This window comes from Toxorhynchites rutilus, chromosome 3 (genome assembly GCF_029784135.1).
Source record: "Toxorhynchites rutilus septentrionalis strain SRP chromosome 3, ASM2978413v1, whole genome shotgun sequence".
Classification (NCBI taxonomy): domain Eukaryota; kingdom Metazoa; phylum Arthropoda; class Insecta; order Diptera; family Culicidae; genus Toxorhynchites; species Toxorhynchites rutilus.
In genome coordinates, this window is record NC_073746.1 from 68,436,854 (window position 1) to 68,460,030 (window position 23,177).

General features: G+C 38.4%; 1 protein-coding gene, 1 long non-coding RNA gene and 4 other non-coding genes across 6 annotated transcripts; 3 read left to right on the forward strand and 3 right to left on the reverse strand.

Moving 5' to 3' along the window:
• Positions 1–1,790: 1,790 nt before the first annotated feature.
• Positions 1,791–20,467, reverse strand: LOC129776447 (uncharacterized). Its single transcript, XM_055782101.1, has 4 exons — positions 19,881–20,467; positions 2,901–3,026; positions 2,325–2,835; positions 1,791–2,264 (listed from the first exon to the last, which is right to left on the reverse strand). Exons 1-4 carry the CDS (start codon positions 20,411–20,413, stop codon positions 1,821–1,823), a joined length of 1,614 nt encoding a protein of 537 aa, XP_055638076.1. The 5' UTR covers positions 20,414–20,467; the 3' UTR covers positions 1,791–1,820.
• On the forward strand, positions 3,490–3,614 carry Trnal-caa (transfer RNA leucine (anticodon CAA)). Its single transcript has 2 exons — positions 3,490–3,527; positions 3,570–3,614. It is a non-coding gene; the product is annotated as a tRNA-Leu (tRNA).
• Trnak-uuu (transfer RNA lysine (anticodon UUU)) lies at positions 4,864–4,936 on the reverse strand. Its single transcript has one exon. It is a non-coding gene; the product is annotated as a tRNA-Lys (tRNA).
• On the forward strand, positions 5,233–5,305 carry Trnak-uuu (transfer RNA lysine (anticodon UUU)). Its single transcript has one exon. It is a non-coding gene; the product is annotated as a tRNA-Lys (tRNA).
• On the reverse strand, positions 5,799–5,924 carry Trnal-caa (transfer RNA leucine (anticodon CAA)). The gene is made up of 2 exons: positions 5,887–5,924; positions 5,799–5,843 (listed from the first exon to the last, which is right to left on the reverse strand). It is a non-coding gene; the product is annotated as a tRNA-Leu (tRNA).
• Positions 14,801–15,470, forward strand: LOC129776448 (uncharacterized). Its single transcript, XR_008743107.1, has 3 exons — positions 14,801–14,877; positions 14,934–15,172; positions 15,226–15,470. It is a non-coding gene; the product is annotated as an uncharacterized LOC129776448 (long non-coding RNA).
• Positions 20,468–23,177: the final 2,710 nt, after the last annotated feature.

Sequence of the window (23,177 nt, forward strand, 5' to 3'; positions counted from 1 at the left end):
ATTCAAAACGCGAAAGATCGTATGCAAAACCCGACCAATCAGGAACATCAACGCCGTAACCGATTATCCACGGTGCCAAAGCAATGCTCTATATTTGGTGGGAGCAAAAGGGTGTGATCCACTATGAGTTGTTAAATCCTGGTGAAGGTAACTCGGCATCAATTTATAAAATCCGGAAAGTCATGGTATAGTTTAATGAATAGGGGCTTCAGATTCTGGACTGGTAAGCTTGTTTACCGGATCAAAATCCTATCAAGAACTTATGAGGAGTGATCGTACGAATAGCAAATGCAGCTTACAAGCATTATGAGTGATTTGAAGAGCTTAAACGGGGAGTATCCTTTGCGTAGAACGAGATACATACAACATGGTGCAGCTTGGTCGGAACCACCCCGAATGGGTTATTTAAACTGATTGAGAACTAAAGCTGACCTATGAATTAGAGACATATTGTAATTCATGAGAAATTGACGGTAATTTTATGTAGGAGTGAGAGTTATTCTATCTGGTTCTATAGTTATGACACACTGGAATTGCAGTTTTTTTTTAATGTTTCGCGCTTGAACACAACAATGACGTTCAAACGGCCAGTCTTATAAATGAAGATAGTCATTGTATTCTACACTATATATTACAATTCAACCGAATTCTTACATATCCCTGGAAACTCAGAAAAATGAAGTGGTTCTATAGTCATGAAACGCAGTGTAGCATTGACATATTTAATTAGAGCTTTCAAGTGTCATTCTTTTCCTGGTTGATTTTGTTGTGTGTCTTTCCGAATTTGTGATAATCGAAGATTGGCCATATAGCAGCCGTATGGCACCCGCCATGTTTTTGATGCCAACATCTCACACGTCAGAAGTATTTGTTTTCTTCAAAACAGCGATCCGCGTTAACGGCAGTGAGCTTCGTGTACTAGTTTAGGGGAGCGCCAAAGAACAGCTGATTTTCAGTCGGAGTGAACGTTTTCAAAATTAAAATTATTAATGAAAATTAGCTTTTCCCTATCAAATTAGTATTCTGTTTGAATTAAAAACATTTTTGTTTGCAGGTGGGGAAAAAGTCTCATACGAAAATTGGTTATGAAGACAACTTTATATTATAGAGAAAAAAATCAGCAACAATGTTGGAATTGTATGACCATATGGATGAATGAAAGTCAGAAATACGTGTTTCTAATAATTAAATAACATAATGTGGAAATTTTCATTCAAATTTTATAATTTGAAAACCGGCTCCGTGTCTTCTAATCTGGTAGAGATCACACTAACGATTTTTGGACCCAAATTATGGCTCTAACTCGCCACCAGACGTCGACATCATCGCGAATTACCAATTTACCACCATCTGACATATCGTGATGTCGATGATGAACTTTTACAGCAGAGGGATAGTGAGATAGGCGGTGACGGTAGGTAGAGTGAGATAGCGATAATCGTGTCATACACCTGCCATATAGTCTGTGACACTGGGCCAAAATACTGGAGCTGACAGCTGTCAACTCCGATCAGAGATAGAAAGAAAGAAAGATAATCGAAGATGCTCGTGTGAATTCATGAATGGTTCACCAACACTTCCACTGAAACCGATTGAAGCGAAATCATATGTCTTGAAAATAAGCTTGGAAGGAAAGATGGAATAGCACAAATTCTCGACAGATCACGAGCTGGGATAAAATAGACTGGCTGGATAAAAACCTCTGGTCACTTTCTATGGATTATAGAAGACAGCAAAGCGGAGTAAGGAAAAACACTTCTATGAAATGAATAAAAAAATCAACACAAGGATAAGTTTTTTAATTCATTTTTATTATCTCATTATTGAATAACCCCATCCAGAAGCATTTGCCGCACTTTTCTTCGAAGTATCTTCCCGTTGGATGTCATTGGAAACTCATCGATGAAAAACACGCCACCTCGCAAATGCTTCGGTTCACTAAGTCGACCGGCGACGTGATTTATCACCTGCGCTTTAGTCAGTTCGAACAGAGGATTTCTCTGTATCACTGCCGTCACGAGATCCGATGTTTGGTCATCATTAGGTACTCCGGTTACGCAAACGTGCAATACTCCCTCCATAAGTGCAATGACCGCTTCCACCTCCGAGGGTGACACCTGATTGCCCATATACTTGAGGATGTCTTTTTTCCGATCCACCAAATAGAGATACCCCTCCTCGTCGAAGTACCCAATGTCGCCCGTCAGAAACCAGCCTTCCTTGTCGAGTGCTTCCCGTGTCGCTTGTTCGTTTTTGTAGTAGCCCTGTAGAGATAATTAACACAGTATTGGAAAAAAACATAAGAGATAAACATAGCATCTCACCAAAAATGGAATCCCAACCGACTTGACGACCACCTCACCCTGCTCGCCGACTCCTAGAGGTTCCCCAGCTTCGTCCAGTATGCGCACCTGCATATTCGTTCCAACTTTCCCCACTGCGTTCGGTTTCCTACGGAAAAAATCTGCCGCCAGAAAACCGCTCTCCGAGGTGCCGTAGAAATTGTAAGACCGCCCGCCGGTGAGTTTGAGTAGGTCATCTACCGCGTCCCGGATACTCTCGGACACACTCGATGCCCCGAGGGCCCAAATTTTAATACTGCTCATATCGGTTTGTTTGACCCGCGGGTCACCTGCGATGGCTGCGGCGTGCGACGCCGGAGTGTACAGGAATTTGATTGGGTACATCCGGATCAGCTCGAAGAACAGATTCACCGAGAACGGCTGGCGGGTGACGAGACGGGTCGAATTGTTCATGACGGCCATGTTGAGCAGGTAGACTCCAGTACCCCAGTAGAGGGTGCTGAAACTAAGGCAGATTCCGTCATCGAGATTTCTGTGGGCAGATAAGTTGGGATGTGAGGATGAGGGTTTTTGATTGCGTGACTTGGCCTATCTTACGCTACTTTACAAAAACCGGCGATTGTCTGAGCGTGCGAGTAACAGACACCCTTCGGAAGTCCGGTGGTGCCCGACGAACATGTGATGTTTGCTATTAGCTGGTACGAATCTCTCAAGTATCTGGGGCTGCAAAGAGGATATTAGTGTTGAAATTGGTAGATCTCTAGATAGTATTCCAATGTTCTATTTTCCAATCACTGATGATGCGAAAAGCCAGAGCCAGAGCCAGAGCCAGAGCCAGAGCCAGAGCCAGAGCCAGAGCCAGAGCCAGAGCCAGAGCCAGAGCCAGAGCCAGAGCCAGTGCCAGAGCCAGAGCCAGAGCCAGAGCCAGAGCCAGAGCCAGAGCCAGAGCCAGAGCCAGAGCCAGAGCCATAGCCAGAGCCAGAGCCAGAGCCAGAGCCTTTCGATGAATTTCTTCTCATGTATTGCTCATGTTATGATACTGACAATAAACAGTCGATTTATATTTTATACTCGAGATATATAAATTTTCAAATAAAAGTGTAGAGTTCTTAGCTTTGTTTTGTAAAACGAATAATAAACTTACAGTAGACCACAAAAGCACGCACATCTGCGTTCATATCTATATGTCAGGATGGCCGAGCGGTCTAAGGCGCCAGACTCAAGAGCAATCTTTCCACACATAGTGTGGGTTCAGTTCCCGGAGCGTTCTGGTCCTCTCTGAGGGCGTGGGTTCGAATCCCACTTCTGACAGAATATTTTATCACATCAAAAAGGTGTTGGATATGTACAGGGTAGCGCATCATAAGTCACGTTCTCTGAAGGATAAAAAAGTAACGATCGCGCTGCAACTATTCCTAAGCGGTTCAGTTGTCGACTTTATATAGTTTTTAACTCGAGAATAAAGATTTTGTATCGTGAGATATTTTTTTTTATACGATTTGTTTTGTGCAGATCGGTTGCGTGACTTATGCACCACCCTGTACATGAAGAATTAATACAGATCAACGAAGAGAATAGAAGTGTATGTTATCTGTATTTGTATATATTACCAGCAGATCAGGCGAACCTTCATCCCGACCAAAGTTTTCGTACATTCACGATCAATAACAGAAGACTACACCTCACGAACATCAATTAGTGAATGAATTAAACGCATTTTGAATTCACCACCTTTTATTCATCTCACGGTTAATTACACAATTTTGATCTTTATGGAATGTTCACTGGTCGACTAAAATAATCTACAAGCAAGCAGGATTTCACCGATAAATATTTCGTTTCCGTTGACCACAATCAATCTGTTTGGTCCATTTTTCCACTTTATAATGGAAATAAGAAACACTACAATTTTCATCTATTGAAAAAAAAACCGTTTAATGATTTCAAGAGTATTTTCTCTTACATAGAATACATATTCGATACAGAAAAATTGATTTTGATTCACAATTTTTATTTGAAAACGTGACAGGTGGAACTACACCTGAAAATACATTATTATTTTTGCTTTACCATAAAGCTCAATCATCATTAACGGGAATTCCAATCAGAGAAGTGACGAATTGGACAAACTTCTCACTGTAGAACACATGCGTGATCGTTCTTTCCGGAATACAGTAGAACTCCGATTATTCGCGAAATAGTCTGGCTAGGCCACCGCGCATAACAAAATTCGCGAATAACGCGATAAAGGACTAAAAATGAACTGCAAACACGAGAGAAAAAACATATTTCAACGCGAAAACTATGTTTTATTAATATAGAAATCATTAAACTATCCATTTGTAAGGTCTTGTACACCGCGGATAATCGGGGTTCTACTGTATTCTACTTCTCTTGAATATTCTCCAATATAATATACTTTCATACTAATTTGGGTGGAGACGAACACGACGATATAAAGACAACTCAATTTTCTTGTGTGGTGAGTTATATGTGCGAATAGAATCATATATAAAGATAGATATAACTGCTATGAATGATGTACAAAAATAATCCACATCGCCCGAATAGGGACTTGAACCCTAGACCGTTGGATTAAAAGTCCAACGCTCTACCGACTGAGCTATCCGGGCTTGTATGAAATTCTATGAATAACTACTCATACTTTTTTTTGTAAACAATGTTGTTTCATAATTTATTCCTAATTTTTTTTATTAGTTTGTATTGGTTTGTTATTTTATTAGGGGTTATTTAATTCAATTTTTATTCAATATACAACAAATATTCAAATTTTTACATGTTACTGAAGCTTTTTACAATGTTGGAATTTTTATTCAACAAAAAAAAATTATGTGGTTATTTTTATATAAATCAGGATTGAATTCATGACATGAAAATACGGTTGATAAAGTAGGATACGTTTTACAGAGCCCGGATAGCTCAGTCGGTAGAGCGTTGGACTTTTAATCCAACGGTCTAGGGTTCAAGTCCCTATTCGGGCGGTGGTTATTTTTTAAGTGTATAAGTATAACGTATAAGTGTACAATAATTATTGTTTTTCAGAAAACTTTTGTTTTTTCAACGATATATTACGCCACTACGCAACTCAAAATACCCCGAAGAGTTTGGGATCCTTTTAGTAATCTAAGCAATAACGTTGTAAAACGTATAAATAATAGACTAAAAAACGAATACAGGTCGGACTCGATATATAATATATAATCGCAATTTCACTTTCAACGTCAATTTTCGAATCCAATACATAATCGAATCACAAAAAAGCTATTTTTCTATAAATGTTTGACATTCATACATTAATGAAAAAAATGTTTTGTGGAGATTCGATTATGTATAGGATTTGAAAATAATTGTTGAAAAAAATTGGTCGACTATATATAATCGAGTCCGACCTGTATATCAATATGCAAAAATAAGATAAACTATCGTTGGATCTAGAAAGTCTTCACGTGCTGAAAATTGTACAAAAAATATTGCTGTCAGAAGTGGGATTCGAACCCACGCCCTCAGAGAGGACCAGAATGCTCCCGGGAACTGAACCCACACTGCGTGCGGGAAGATTGCTCTTGAGTCTGGCGCCTTAGACCGCTCGGCCATCCTGACAAGTTGCTGTTTAGAATAACCGCACCAAATCATATACAGATTTGTGCAAAGATAAAATAAAAAGTAATTAGTTTACATATAAAGTTGTTAAATGATTTACTTAAGGGGGTATTCTAGTGTAGAGACACGAATTTCGGACGTTTCCTCGAGCTCCGTAATAATAAAATAAAGAATATATTTACTATCCATTATATCATTATTTGTTCATCTATCTTTTGACAATAAAACAAAACCTGAACGGAGAAAAAATATTCATAACTAGAATAGTTGAGAGCTAATGAAGTGAGAGGGTTGAAAATAATGTTATACCATGGCGTACACGATTCCAGCCCTTCTGGTTATCTGAAACAACTTTTTTGACAAAATGGCGACCGTTTGAAAAACAAAATGCGGTTCAAAACGTTTTTTCTTACGTTTCTCGATTTTTTAAAAATAGTAATATTTAAAAAATATTAATTTTTAGTGATTCATGGGATAGAGAGATGCTTGCAGATTCCATCCATATAAATTCTACACGAATCGGTTCAGTAGAACTTGAGATATCGTGTACGCCAGTTTGAAAAACTGGTTTGAGAAAAACGTGTTTCAAGTTCATTGTAATGGCCGTAGCAGGTTAGATACTGCATCACTAAAATGGCTCTAACTCGGTTAATACAGTCAACTCTCCCTTACTCGATGTTCTGTAACTCGATATTTTCCCTAACTCGATGAATTTCATGGCACCTTTGATTTTACATGCATTCTTCTCTCCCTAACTCGATACCTCCCTTACTCGATGCCTCTCTTACTCGATGGGCTTTGTTTCATTTTTCCATGGATTTTTACCTCGCTAACTCGATTGATTTTCGCATACTTGTTTTTGTGCGTTTCTAGCTGTCATTTCAATTGCTCTTGAAAGTGAAGACGAAGTGTTCGTATTATCAAGGATTTTTTTTTTCAAGTATGGAAAACGAGGGAAAACCTTTCAAGCGAACGATTAAAACGCTAACCATAGCGCAACGTTTGAGCATCATCGAGCAGGTCGAAAAGTATGGGCGAAAGGTGTCTGAAGTTGCAAAAGATTTCAGTATTGCACAAAGTACGGTGTCAACACTATTCAAGCAAAAGGAAAAATGGTATCGGATGGAAAAATTGAATGTGGACAAAAAGCATATAAGGTTGGTTGGGAACGAGAAGCTGGAACGGTCAATGGAAATTTGTGTGCTTGCGAATTTGCCCAGAAACTGGGAATTCCCAATTTTAAAGGAAGTTCTGGATGGCTAAGTAAATTTTTAAAACGGCAAAAGATGACATTTCGGAAGCTATGTGGCGAGAGTGCCAGTGTAGATCTCAGTGTAACGGACAACTGGATTTCGCAAACCCTACCCAGTATAATCGCCGAGTATGATGCACGTGATATCTACAATGCAGACGAACTTTTCTTTTCTACAAATGTTTGCCAGACAAAACATTTGCATTTCGATCAGAAACTTGCCACGGAGGAAAATATTCGAAACAACGTCTGACAGTCATGTGTGCAACCAACATGGACGGAAGCGATAAACTACCATTGCTGGTCATTGGAAAGAGTAAAAACCCACGGTGTTTCAAAAAGAAGAAATCATTACCAGTGATATACGAGAGTAACACCAAGGCCTGGATGACCTCTATTCTTTTTGACAAATGGATTATGCAACTTGACGAAAGATTTTCCAAAGAAAATAGAAAGGTATTGATTCGGGAATTATGTGTAATGGGAATGTATCATACTTATATCTCTTTCTCCTCAAAGGTGGTCATGTTCGTTGATAATTGTACAGCGCACCCAAAATCTCTCCAACCAAAGCTTAAATCGATAAATTTGCAAACTCTACTTCAGTAGTTCAGCCGCTGGACTTGGGCATAATCAAGAACCTGAAACAGTACTATCGCCATGAATTAGTAAAACGAAGACTGCTAGAAATGGAGGATACAACGGTATTTTTTTCCTTTTTACATTCATGTTATTCAGCACTCATACTGTATTCAAATATACTCTAGGACCCTTCGGATATATCGGTATTGAATGCAATTGAATTACTTTCACGCTCTTGGATAAACAAGGTTAAATCTGAGACTGTTCAACATTGCTTCAGGAAAGACGGATTTTCCATAAATGATTATGATGATATTCCGCTGGCAGAATTAATGCGTCGTGAGCTTGCTGCTGTCGACAGTGCAGTACCATTCGATTGTTCATCGTCATTTGATGAATATTGCGAAATGGATAAAAACGTGATTTGCTGTGATCTAATAACTGATACCGATATACTGGAAAGTGTTGAAGAAGCTGAAAAAAACGTTGAAAATAGTAGTCCTATGGAGTTAGAGGAGGTTCAGGAAGTTTCAGCTGATTGTTTTGAAATTACACCTTCGAACGTTAAATCGAACCTAAAGAATATGTCCGAAATATTGCAATCAACTGAAAATGTTCCCGTGAAACTATTTGAACATTTCTTTGCGATTGAACAGTTCCTGCGTGATCGTTACAATTTAGTTTGAATTACATACATAATTAATATTTTCTTTGTTAACCTAGTTCCTTTTCCATTTCCAATTCCATTTTACAATAAAATTGGCCTACTAAACAAACATCCTATGTATTTTAAATTTATATTAAAATTTGAGAAAAGAATGTATAGTAGTACATGCGCATTAGTACATATAGGGTAAATGTACTAATGCACAAAAACAAATCAATTATAGTAATATCCTGTATACGCAATGGTACCAATTATAGTAAACCCCATGTACCATAATTGGTTTATTCCTAATTGGGTCATATGTTTTAAGCCCTAATATTGGGACACTTACCCTAACATCATATATTTGCAATTTGTGGCATAAAAAAAATATGAAAAAAAGTTCTGTATCTCGATACCTCCCTAACTCGAAGGTCCCTTGGATATCGAGTTAGGGAGAGTTGACTGTAATAGGATTTTTGATAAGTCCTTTCTAGGGTATATTCTTGAATGGCTAAACCACAGAAATATGAAGGATTTTTTTTTTATTTATATCAAATTTCTAGACTAGAATACTGCCTTAATTTGAGTTGTTTTGCTACGACCTTACTAATCATTCATGGGAGAAATGTGACTAGCTAAACAACTTCCAAATGAAACATGCGTTTATGTTTACGCTACGTACTTTTGAGTGCGGCTGATGTTCATTTCGAAAAAGTGTATTCAATCAAACACAACAATTGGGTATAGTATTTGTCTGTTCTTGACTTGAAACGACATTTAAACTTTGGACTTTCTAACACGATCAGAGTTGCCATCCCATTTTGGTCACCATGTAGATGGCAGCTCCGAAAATAGGCATAAGGGTGGGTTTAGACTAGTAATATATTCATGTGAAGAAATATGATGAGATTTATAGAAACCGCATCAACCGTTTACACTAGCGTGAACTTTTATAATGAATATATTCAAATTTTCGGTGAATTTATTCACCTAAAGTAGAACTGCATCTAACTTTAGTGATTTCTCACCAGTGAGAAATTCATAAGCGTTTACATATGCCTAATTTTTTCAAGTTATGTATACCTCGAATAAGTGTATCATATTTATTCTCACCCGTTTACACCTATTTTCACGTGAATAAATCCATCTATAGCTATATATCTCCCTAATGTAAACCCGCCATAAGGTTTTGTGATAGCTCAGAGCAATCATCCGCGAGACGAAGATGGACGTTATTGGAAGCTCGTTTATTGTGCTTAATTTTTCCACACATTTTTTTCAGTTTTTTTTTTACATCTACACATCAAAAGTTTTCATTTTCTTCATGTCTAAATGTTCACGATATGGCTATTTAATCACATTCGAAACTTTTTTTTCCAGTTACGCCTATATTCGGTAATATTTTCCAATGTTGCATCATACAGTTTATTTTCGGCCCGTCATTTGGATTTCATTTCGCGTTACCGACGGAGGAGCATTTCAGGCATAGACGCAGATAGTTAGAAAATTTAAGAAAAAAAAATCTTAACTGAATACAATCAGAAATCGGCGATGTTGAAAGACATGCGGATCATCAGCGGAAGCTTTACTGTTCATGAGTGATGAATGATGGTTTAAATTTATTGTTGTCTTCTTTCGAATGTATGTTTCAAGTAATCAAGGAACTTCGCTATTCATAGTACTAGCAATAGTAGCAGGAATGGAATCGTAGAAATATTCTATTCCACAGTGGGACAGTAGAAATATTCTATATAGACAGTGGGGGTAATATGGACAGGTGATTGATTTGTATAGTTCCATTTTGAATTTTGGTTTTCTGTTAATGAGAACACCTTCTACATGTTATTCTATAATACAGGGTCTTTCAGATTAAACGCTCACGCAAAGAAAATGAATAGCTCCTTATAAATTTTTTTTTCGCTTCGTCGACGGTAACACTGCATTCCCCACTTCGGTACGATAATATTCGGCTACTCGTTGAGTCTGATCGGATGGTTTTTAGTGTCAAGATGTACAATTTTCAAGAACGTGTATTTTTAGTGAAATCGTAGAACACAAGCAACCGAAGCCTTAATGGAACCTTGTCCTCCTATGGTAAGAATTTCAACATTTCTCGTCATCTATTCCTTCTTCTGGGGGTTCGTGAAGGACCGTTGCGATATTAATAATAATAATATTAATAAGATATTAATAAGTCACAACATTTGGAGGAACTTATAGAAGAAATTACTTGGATTTTCGACAGCATCGAAGTCGTAATGTTAGAGTTTAGCATGAAGAATTTTGTTCACCGTTTAAAACGCGTATGGTAAAAAGGGGAGGTCACATGGAAAATGTCCTGCAATGTAATTACTTTTTTTTAATTTTTTTATTAAAAAAAAAAAATTTACCAGAAACCAGAAATGTTCAGAACCAGAGGAGAAGTTATGTTCCATCAGGATAACGCAAGGCTACACAACTCCGAGAGATTGATTAGGATGTTTTAATGCATCCACCATATAGTCCGGACCTGGCACCAAGCGATCACCACCTTTATCTCGTATCGCAACACTTCTAGAGTGATAAGAAATTGGTATTAAGAGTAATTTGTGTGTGACATCAAACTCCATCAGGAAATCCCCCATTACGCCATTCACTGTCTGGAATCCTATCACTTGTCTTACCAGTTTGACTGTTAGACTCTCACTGCGGAGCTGTGTGCAATCTCTTACTACACATCGACATATGCAGTATATAATGCAGGGTGACATACAGTAGTTATGTCGTGTCCCACACATCCCCCTTTTTCTCTAGAGAAAATAAAACAATTTGAAAAAAAGCTATACATTATACATTACAAAGTAAAATCATTAGGAGAAATCAAAGTCTGCATTGAAAATTTATGCTGACGACACAAACCGATAGTTTCCGCCCTGATGAAAAATTTTGTCGCTCAAGGAAACCATCCCTGGCCGAACCTATGGGATTAGATAATTCTGGACCTGGACCTTCTTGGTCTGCGTAGCATGACGCCTCACATGATGACCCCCCAGAATTACAAAGGATCAAGCTGCCGTTTCGTTCATGCATCACAGTAAAACGCATCGCGCTGAACCTACATTCACCTCTATATCGGAAAGGGAGTTCAACGATAACTATGTCTCCCGGTTTAACCTTACTCGCCTTTGCACCACGGCGAATATCCTCTCGTTGTTTGAGGAGGAGTTTAGTCTCACGATCTCTTGCATCCAGTAGCCGTTCATCGTGTTCCGATTTACCATAACTTAAAAGTGACAACCAACGCTTAATTTTGCGACCATTTAACACTTCTTCCGGAGATATTTTGGTTACACTGTGATCTGCCGCGTTATAAGACTGCAACATGCAATTCTTTCTGGTAGCTTGTTTCTGTTGGAAATGCAGTATACATGGCTTTGTTTACAACTTTCATAAAGCTTTCTACCAGCCCATTCTGCTGGAGCTAGAAAGGTGTCGAGAATATGGTTTGAATGCCACGCTCCGAGCAATATTTAACGTAATCTTCGTCATTGAATGGCAGTTCGTAATCTGACTTCATCGCCCTTGGGAAACCCTCCCTGTCAAAAATAGAATCCTATACTGCTCTCATGTGCTCAAATTTTGTTGACTTCACAATGTACTCAATGTCATAGTTGTACGGGCTAAGGCGTAGAGCCCATTCAGCGGCTCTTGTCAATGCTTGTTTCGGCTCTTTACGCGATTTATTGAAAATGATGGTCATTCTGCCCACACTGTGTTCAAAGCTTTCCACTGGTTTTGGGCATACTTTTCCACATGTTGATTTTTTCGTTCGAATGTGGCGTTCGAGTAATAGAAAATAAATCGTTTGTTTCTCAATGAGTGTCTACTTCCTACTGTTCAATATGATATTACGCCGAATTAACTTAACCATGAGCTAACAAGAAAAATAATAATAGACGTCACGATATGAAAAGTAGCTATGGCAGCGCGTGCTATCACGCACCCAACACTCGCAAACTTTTCCATCTGCTCCACCTATTCCTGTTCATGGACACTGTGTAATGGTGGCTCGCAGAAAATAATTCACACATTATACTTGTATCATTAAACCATTACACAAACTGTTATAAGGCAACCGTCATACGTATATGTATATTTTATTCAACACCATTACATACGGCCATAGTTCGTTTGTATCAGTTCCATATTCCTTCTTATAATGTGCAACATGCCCTCATGTACATTACGTTATACAAATACTAATAAATGAACCAAATGGATCGTCTAATAACTCCGTGCTTGCTGTTCTTTTCTTTCGGCTGCAGATAATACATCACTTCAGCGGTACTCTCAACTCGCTATGTGTTTACGTTGGACTCCTCTCATGCACACAGTTCTTTTTCCAATACTTTGGTATGCGGTTCTCACAACGCGCTTTGTGGGCTATGCTTGCGCACAAATTTTTCTAACCTTTTGTTATGCGGTTCTCTCAACGCGCATTTACAAAATTTAGGCCAAATTTTTTATCTTTGCGGTTCTCCCAACACGCTTTGTGTTCTTCTCAAGCACACATCTCTCTAATCTTTGTTATGCGGTACTCTCAACGCGCATTCACAGAAATGTAAGGCAATTGTTTTATGCGGTCCTCTCAACACGCTTTGTGGGCTTTTCTCATGCACACATTTTTTTTGCCTTTTTCTATGCTGTCCTCCGCAATGGAGGATTTCCTTTCTTCCTGAATATCCAATATATGTGGTTAATTTAAATGCTGCAAATTATCAGCAGCAATACCTACCACGGTCGCCAAATGTGTGACATCAAACTCCATCAGGAAATCCCCCATTACGCCATTCACTGTCTGGAATCCTATCACTTGTCTTACCAGTTTGACTGTTAGACTCTCACTGCGGAGCTGTGTGCAATCTCTTACTACACATCGGCATATGCAGTATATAATGCAGGGTGACATACAGTAGTTATGTCGTGTCCCAAACAATTTGTAAAAATCTATTGCTTGAGTTTTTCGCCATTTAGGACCAAGACTCCTATGAGAGAGGCATTATGAAACTATCTTCAGAATGGCAACAAACTTTACAACAAAACGGTGCATATTTGACCCAAATCGGACAATTCGAAGCATACCAAAAATGTTTTGAGTTTCGCGCAAAATAATGAATTACTTTTTCCCCAACCTAATATATTGGTAGATTTATGAAATTTTATATTAATTATAGAAAATCAGAATAAAGTTTTTTTTTCTCCCGGCTTTCATATAATCATTGCGAATACACATAATGTTTTAATTATACACGTATTATATTTCAAAACTAGAAACATGTAGTTTGAAAATATGATATGATATACCACAAAGGTAATGGGTCTTGCAATTATCCAGAAATGTTGATGTCACATTTTGTTCATTTGATGTCAATGCTTAAGAGAAATTAGACATACACAATAATTCAGATGAGCATTCAGATGAGATGAGCACATCTTTTGACAACGAAACACAATTGAATGAACAGGTTTATAATCCAAAAAAAAAAGTTATTCAAAAGAAGGAAGTTTGCGGACAAACCTTCCAAAAGAACAGAAATAGAATCTATTTACATGAATGATTGAATTACGGTCGTTATCTCGCTCACCACGTATTCGAGATGAAACAATTGCCGAGTATGCCAGATTTTTTGATAGACTACAAATCGTATATAATAGTCAATAGTTATCGTCTCAATTGTCTAGTTATCGAGATATACTACGCGTGCAGTCTATAGCGAATGGTGGTAAATGAGACTTTGATCTTAGCAAAAAAACAAAGAAACAGTCGAAAAGAAATTCTAAAACATGTAGCCTCGATAAAACAAAATAAATAAAGCATAGGAATGTGTCAAATAATAATGACACATGAGTTATCGAAACCACTAAGAAGAATTGTGATTCCCGCACCGACACAATATTCAGCTCGTAGCTATTGTTTTTCTGTAGATAACAGCCGCAAATCAAAATCTTTTTTAATGCTTCATCTTTCTTTCGTTAGATTTTACATTGTTACATTTGTAAAATTTCTAGTCTCGACAATTTTCTTGTTCTGATCATGTTTTTTTTTGTTTTTTTTCTGACTATTATTACTGTCTCCGCCCAGATAGGTTCTAAGCGGAGTTTCAGAGTGTTGAGATGAGGTAGACTGGCTACCCGTTGAATGATGAGATCGAATATAGTCAAGACGCTTGATCTATACTGATCGGTGGTTTATTTGCAACTGACTCTGTTCTGAATTTGGAATTTCTTTGTTTTTAAGAGGCTTCAAACTTTGCAGTTCATTCTTCTCTACCTGCCCACAATCCAGTCGACGAACAAATTATCGACCTAACATAGAACGATCAACTTCGTTGATCGAAAATACGGAATGATTTACAAAACAAATCGGCATCACTGTTTTTTTTCTCCGCCAAACTGTCATCTCATAACAAAACAATCGAATCATACAACTGGTGAGTTGGGATTCTATTTCTATTTTTCATTTACTAATTATTTTATTTTGTTTCAGCTATAAACACAAGGCTATTTTGGTTCCTGTGAGCGAGATTATTTCCGCCATCACCACAGTGTGGATTGCCACTGTGATAGCAGCCAACAGCATCAACAATTTCTGCAGCAGTATCATCCAAGCCCTGGTGACCGTGCCGAAGAACAGCAACAACAGGACCTGACCATCGATGGTGTTTCGAAAAACTTTATGAGGATGAGAGGATGAGATCCAAGACTTTAATCGTTATCAGCAATTATGTAAGTTCCATTTTTTTTATGAGAATAATGCCGTAATGAATTTGTCTTTTCAGACCCTGGAGACATCGACACCAATACTAAAACGAAGAAAAAACGCAACGAGTATCCTCCAGTGCAGGATTCTAATGCTGGTGACCCCCAAGCCATTGAAGAATGGGATCGCCGGGGGGAACGGAAATATGAAAAGCTATTGGAGTCTTGTCCTCGTTCAGATTTTGAGATTTGCCATAAGCAAACCATCTCCACCTAAAATATTTATACATATTTGCAAATGAGTTGCAAAACTAAATAGCTGAGCAGAATGGCTTATTTTTATCTGTAATAAAATGATGAAAAATAATTATGTATTTTTTTCTTATTTCATTTCAATAACAAACCAATACAAACAAGAGGCGAGCAGTGCTGAAAGCAGCTCTGCAAGCAGGTCGACGCCTTGCACATGTTGGCGAAAAAGTGGCGTCAAGTTATTCGATGAATGCATATGAAAGGTCGATAACTCGATTGCAAGGTGGCAGCATTTGAGGTCGATTGTTGACATTTCATCGACCCGATCTTGGCAGGCAAAACGGAATGTGGGTGTTCTGAACATTTCTTGCCCTATTTATACCATTGGTCCGACAGTCATTTGTATAGCGCAATTGTTGTATGGGTTGCGTCTAGAATATTCGCCATAAACAATTACACTTTGTATAGCGGGTTCGTTTCCATCCGTTCCAATCGTTTGACAATTTGTTTGTTATGTTTTTGTTTGCTGTGATTGTTTGTTTTGTGTTGTCGTTCACCGCTAGTGGTAAGTATTCTGTGTTGTACAATTATGTTCAATCAATAAATATCCTTTCAGGTGATTGTTCTGCACATCCGTGGACGACGATAAAAGGTAAGTGACAATAAATATACAACTATACAACTGTGCTAATTATTCTCGTTTTCCAGGTGTGGACTCAGGATGAGTGTTTCTAGTGTGTTTAGTATTAAGTATTTTATAGTTTTTATTGATGTGTTGAATAAAGTGTTTATGAATGAAAGAAAATGTGTGTTGTTAATTTGTCTGCCTGTCTGGGTCGTAACAATTACCATTAAATTATTTGTCAAAAATCCTCATTCTGAACATTGTTACTCTTATTATGAATTTTTTTTGTTGTGTTTGGCCAATTCAAGGATTATGAGTAAATTCTCAGAATTTTTCAATAGGGGAAGGGGAAGTAGATGAAATCGGGGTATGAAACTTTGAGATCTACTGTCATCCCGATTTTTTTGTCAATAGTATAATTCCAGATGAAACCGTCTTAAAAATGCAGATTATAAAAACATGGTATTTTTTATTCGAATGAAAGCTTGTATTCCGTTTGGGTTGGGTATCTCAAGAACTATGAGTCGTACCGAAATAGTGTCTTTAGAAAGTAATATTTTTTATTATAAATTAGTAATATTTTTTTAAATATCTCGAGAATGGCTGCATTTAGAAGGAGATTGATAGAGAGCTTTGTTGTTTTGAATCACAGTAGGATTCATAATTTGCGACTAAAATGATTGTTAACATATAAAAATTCTAGGTTTCGAAAATTCAGAAAAAATCGATGTTCCACAAAGTTGGTCAAAAATAGTTTTATCTTGTACTCATTTTCAAAATTTTCTGCATAACTTCTATTTCATATGAAAAATTAAAAAAAAACAAAAAAATTAATATTTTAGATATTGCAAATTGAAGTTTTTTTGTAAATAAAAAAAGAGTACTATTTTTTTCTCAATTTATATTTTTTCACGTTTTAACATCAATACTCTTTCTAAGACACGATTTCGATACGACTCATAGTTTATGAAATATTAATTATCAAAGATTTCTCTTACTAAAATCGATACGCCCTTTTCAAAAGTTACACGTGAGTCAATTGATGTGGAATACTCATATTTCCTCCAACCCGAACGGAATACATACTTTCATTCGAATCAAAAATACTCATGTTTTGCCATTTGTCGATTTCATTTGGAATTGCTCAGTAATCAACTCTCTGGGACTTGGTTGATTTTTTCGGAATACGAGGCAAAACGTATGGTTTAGGGTGCCACAAACATCAAGATTTTTCGTACTGGAATTCCTGCGTAATGTTGATTTGCACGATAGAATAGGCTATCCGAAATATTTGCTCAATCGGACTTTATTTTCTAGTGGCGTAAATGTCAAAATGTGAGTTTTTTGAAAACCGAGACATTACCCAAGGGGAGAGAGTACATGAAATCGGGGTTTTCCAAAAAAACAATTTCGACGTCAAATGTCTTAGAATCGTATGAAAATTCGAAATTTACTGTTATCTTGAAAATTTATTTTTCGTCGAAAATTCGCTTTTTGGCATTATCATTTTTTCATCAGAAAATATTTTTGACGAAAAAAGTTTTTTGAGATAACAGTAAATCTTGATATTTCATGCAATTTTAAGACATTTGGCATCAACCATTTTTTTGAAGACCGCGACCTCATGCCCCTTCCCCTCGGGTGATTTTCCGGGTTTCAAAAAACTCAAACATTGACGGCTGTGCGACACTGGTTAATGAAGTCCGATTGAGCTTGTATTTTGTATAGGGTAGTTTTTCGTGGGAATCAACATTTTTAGAAAAGTCCTGTTTGATAATTCGAGATGACCATTTTCAATGGCGCGCTACTGTATGTTATTAGGACCGCCCTGTGAATGGGAATGGGAATATGAATGGGAATCGGACCCATAAATTAAATACAGGTTTTCTGACAAACTTGATCTGACAAGAGTTGAAAAATAAGGGGCGTTGTGTACAAGACACGACCACATTGTTGACGTGGTACTATGTAATTATTCATATCTATTCGCTTATTTACTACATCGTATGTTCTTTTATCTTCTAAATTGCTCTTCTGTATAAAATTTAGGTGAGAAGATGAGAAGGGCCGATAGTTTGCTTTGTTTTGTAGAAGCAGTTACAGATGATTGATTGATGTATCATTCTTGCCTACGCGAGAAATGGCCATATATCACAATTCGTTTCGCATTTGACAGACACTAAGCTATAGGCATTAATATATTTGTTCTACACAAACCATTATTCCACATCTCTTAACGATCTTTGGCAACGATCGAAAACAACCACAATGTCAATAGTATCAAGTACCATGCTATATGTTGTTTAGTATGGCATCAGTGCAATTGCACCACTAGAATACGTTTGTACAACGCAAACCAACTAGTAACAAACAAGTGTCAAACAAAACCACACACACAGAACCACACACTGATGCAATATGAAACATTGCAAAAATGACCGTTCATAAGAAAAGGTTCCTCGATATCTCGGTCGAAGCCTCCAAAAATAGGAAGCGTTTTGCATCGCAAAATTATTTTTTTTTATTTTCACTATTTCAGAAAATTGAAATTGTCACGAATATCATAATTTTCTTTTTTCAAACTGCCGCTATTTTCTAAAAAAAAAAAATATGAATAGTAAAAATATGCTTTGTTTTATTTGTTCAGAGCTCGAAACGAAGATGTCATCATTGGGGGAGACAGTAATGATGACGCAAAACCAGCCATGTCCACTGCGTTGAGCATAGAAAGAGACTGACAATTTGCCTCGGCGAAGATGTTTTTGTCATACCCTAGAGATAGCGAAATAATTGCGCAAGGGTGGAGCTAAGTCGTAAACATTCCCTTTTCGCTATTCACTTTTGTTGTTTCTACTATCCCGGCTGCACCAGTTGCTCGTTACTGACAACACGGGTAGACAAGTACAGAAATGAACAGAACAAATGTATAGAAAAATTAAAATATTCCCAAATTTTGGCAATTTAAATAAAAAAAACTAGGTAATTTCCGATTTTATTGGTATGCAACACTTCGATAAAGTGCTATTATTGAAAATATTTAGAAGTGATACATAACTGTGAAGCTTGAGAAATATACTACGATATACTTCTTGTCCGAACTAGAAAATTAGTTTCTTTCCTCCTCTCTTGGACTACGAATGTATCGAAGACTATTCCATTCACACGATTCAATAAGACCACACACGTTCTTATTGAGGAATAACATTATTATAACCAATTCTACGGGCGTAGAGAGTATATCACAACTAAATTAGTTTATGTTTCTGTTATAAGCGAAGCTAGATGAATTTAATAGCGACACATTCGACAGCTGTGCTGTCGAAATTGAGATCTGTTGGGAATGTATTGACCCATCAGTGGCATGAGAATAGTTTTTCTTAAATTAAAATAAATTGGTTCGAATTCGTTTTCGATGGGGGATCCTGTTAAGACCATTCACAATCCCACCTTCGTTGTATCTCAACAGAAAAAAAAGTAATTGGAGACAATTTCGGTTTCATCCATCTTAATGCTTGTCTTACCCGGAACAAAACGAATCGATCGTGTATCTATTCATCATTTAATGTTGCAATCCATCTCACTGTCACTGCATTTTTAAACGACACAAGAGTGTGTTCCACATTAGATAAATCGATCCAAAATTAACACACCCTGGAAGATCGGGCAATGAAAATTCATGCGAAATAAACCAATGAGCAATTCACTGTTTTCATGTTGTCAAGTTGATCAACTTTCCCTTGTTTACCTCTCGCATCTCGCATCGTCACTCACTAGCACCCTGCTCAATCACTGCCAAGTAAGCGCCAAACATTGCGCCCCATGCTTTAAATAAACTAGTCTAGCCCCATGCCTACTCACTAGAACGATTGCTCCGAGCCCGTTGGCTGAAACAGCTGTGTCACTCCAAGGGCTTCATCGGTGGCGTCCTCCATCACATATATCCGAAATTGTTCTGTAATGGCCTTGGCTGCCGCGGCCTTGACCGTGTCGTAGTTAGCGGCGTCACAGAACACCAACTTGGACTGCGTCTGACGCATCATATGCGCCATTTCATCCTCGTCGAAGCTAGGGGCGAGCGCGTTAAACCCGACGCCTATCACCTGCAGCCCAAGCACGAGGGGCGCAAGGTTTTCGCTGTTCGCCGCCACCACCGAGGCGATATCACCGACGCCATAGCCGAGCTTCTGCAGATTTTGCGCCACCCGCACTATCCGCAGTCGCATTTCGGCGCGGGTCATTGTCCGGCCGGTGTCACCATCGATTTGGATCACTTTCTCGGGCGACCGCTCGAGCAGATTCAGAACTATTTGTCCGAAGTTGCACTCCGGGTTGAAAACGCAAGGTTGCCGCGGACCGCTCCAAACGCGTCGATCACGATCGTACGAAGCCATGATGAAGACTGGCCGCCAAGTCGCTCGTCAACGAGAAAAGGCGTTCGACGGCTGCGGTCGGCTTTGAATGGTTTGATGTATTGGTTTTTGTTTATATACATACAGCACCAAACGCGCGCGTTGACAGGCCGCTCTGTTTATGGCGAAGTGCTGCGCTGAAACGGCGAAGCATTGCCGGAGGCTATCAGTACACGTATATCACCGTTGCGTGACGCGAGCCCCCATTGTTTAACAGACAGGTGATAAAAGGTCCAAGAATGGGTGATTTACATTCGCTCGATGAATGTGGGGGGAATTTGGAATGACTGCGAATGGTTCGGATTGACACCGGCTGTGAACATCTTTTCTTATCGTTATCAGTCGGATGAGCGGAAACGCCCACCCTTGTGCAGCTGATAACAGCTTCTTGTTTCGGCCGGTATAATGCACCGTGGTAAGAAACAAAAAACTTCAAAACTCCGACTGTTGACTAATTCAAAGAGATAGTAATCGATTCAATGCTGGGTGAACTGTAAGTAAAAATAAATGATGACACGACTCGAGTAATGCGCAGTGACCTTGGCGAAATGAGTTGAAATGTTGAGCCATTATTATCGTACGCCAAAAGTGAGGAATTTCGTTCAATTTGTATCGGGTACCAGCGGTGAACATATCTCATTTGCAAGTTTAATGTTACCATCTGTGGATAAAATGTGCATAGCTTTCGGATTGCAAATACGTCGTATTGACAACAATAAAAAGAGTCATTTTAAGAACTTATACCACATCTTTTATATTTAGTAATTTTGCAATTTTGCAAATCGCATCGCATCGCACCGCATCGCATCGCATCGCATCGCATCGCATCACATCGCATCGCATCGCATCGCATCGCATCGCATCGCATCGCATCGCATCGCATCGCATCGCATCGCATCGCATCGCATCGCATCGCATCGCATCGCATCGCATCGCATCGCATCGCATCGCATCGCATCGCATCGCATCGCATCGCATCGCATCGCATCGCATCGCATCGCATCGCATCGCATCGCATCGCATCGCATTTTGATTGCAACAAACATTCTCCCAACACCATGGTCTGCATGTCTTTTGTTAGTGGGTTTTTGTGTTGACAGGATCTCGGGATCTACGCGATCGATTCGGCTGCAATTTTTCATCGGCATGTTCAAATGAACTATTTAAAGCGTTGCATTGCCGTTTTATGATATCTCATTTTTGACGTAGGACTACGTCTTTCATTTCTATACCGGGGTGTAAAACCAAAGTTTCGAAAATGAAAGCGTTACGCCGGAGACCGAGATTTTGAGCGTTAATAGCTCTTAAACAACTGAACGAAATGATATGATAAACACTTCATTCGAAAGATAAAAGGTCTACGCGTCATATACTTGTTACTTTTTCATCCAAAAAATTGTTTCAATAGTCTTAAAATTGCTTTCAAAACAGGCTATTGAAATCACCAATCGGTATATAAGCGAGCGCCGCTCGTAAACCCCCTCAGTTATGATTGAACAGCGATTGGAGCATGTTGTCGCTGTGTTGTGAAGCTATTTTCGTTTATCATGAACGGTGTCACCAAGAGCCTGTATGTGCACCTAAGGCCAGAAGGGAATCCATCAGGAGGAGAGTGATGCCACGGTTCCGCTTGAAACATCGGCCGCCACACACACATATACACGCGCGGAATTCTCGTTGCTATCATCGTTGCTGAAAAATAATCTGCCAGTTCCCCTGGGAATTGAAAAATATATTCATGCGAAAGAGTTTATTTTAATGTTTTCTATCCATATCACACTGCAACCAAATACATTTGGTTTTGTGATTTTTCAATCAATCGCAATTAATAGGAAAGCTTTTTTTTCCCATCAGTGGAAAACTTTCGTATCCAATATTGGATGCATAACATGAAAAACGTGAAACATCATCGCGAAAATCAAGTCATTTTCGAGCGATTATTTGCTTTCTACTCATATAATGCTGCGACCAAATACATTTCGTTTTGGATTTTTTCAATCAAGTACGATCAACGTAAGACCACGTCTTTCTGCAATTTATTAGAGGTGCAATGAATCTTTAGGAATTCCCGCTCTACGCGCACTGGCAAACAATGTTTACTCAACAATTTCTCAAACGAGAAATGGGTGTTGTGAGAAAAGATTAGCGAACGCGAAAACGACAAACGGGAGAAAGATATGTTTGGAGGTTTAAGGAAATTGGCAGAAAACTTCTTCATTCTATCATTCAAATAATGTGATTCATACCACTTCGTTTTACCAGAAAGAGTTTCTTAATGCTCAAAGGAGGAATTGAGTCCTCCGAGAAAATTACCCAGCGCAAAATAGAGTCGACTATCGATTGCGGCATTCGTACACAAATAATTTTATAATGCAGTTTCGCCAAAGTGATTTCTTCGGATATATTCACTACATCATGTCATATATTTAATATTCTTCATTATGATATCCATATCCATGGCACCTATCGGTATCGAATTATCATCGACACCACGATTTTCGCTAAATGCTCCTTTCAGTTCGGCCTGTAAAAAACTTTTCTGAACTCTAATCCATCAAATTGGGAGCCCTGAAAAGGGCCGTTGATTATATGCTAAGTTAATTTAACACGCTCTCCTCGGATACGATGGGCCAGCTGGATGTCCTTGGGCATGATGTGACGCGTTTTGCATGGATAGCACACAAATTGGTATCTTCGAATAAGCCTCCTGCAGCGTCATAACTGCGGAACTTTGGAAGCGCAAGTC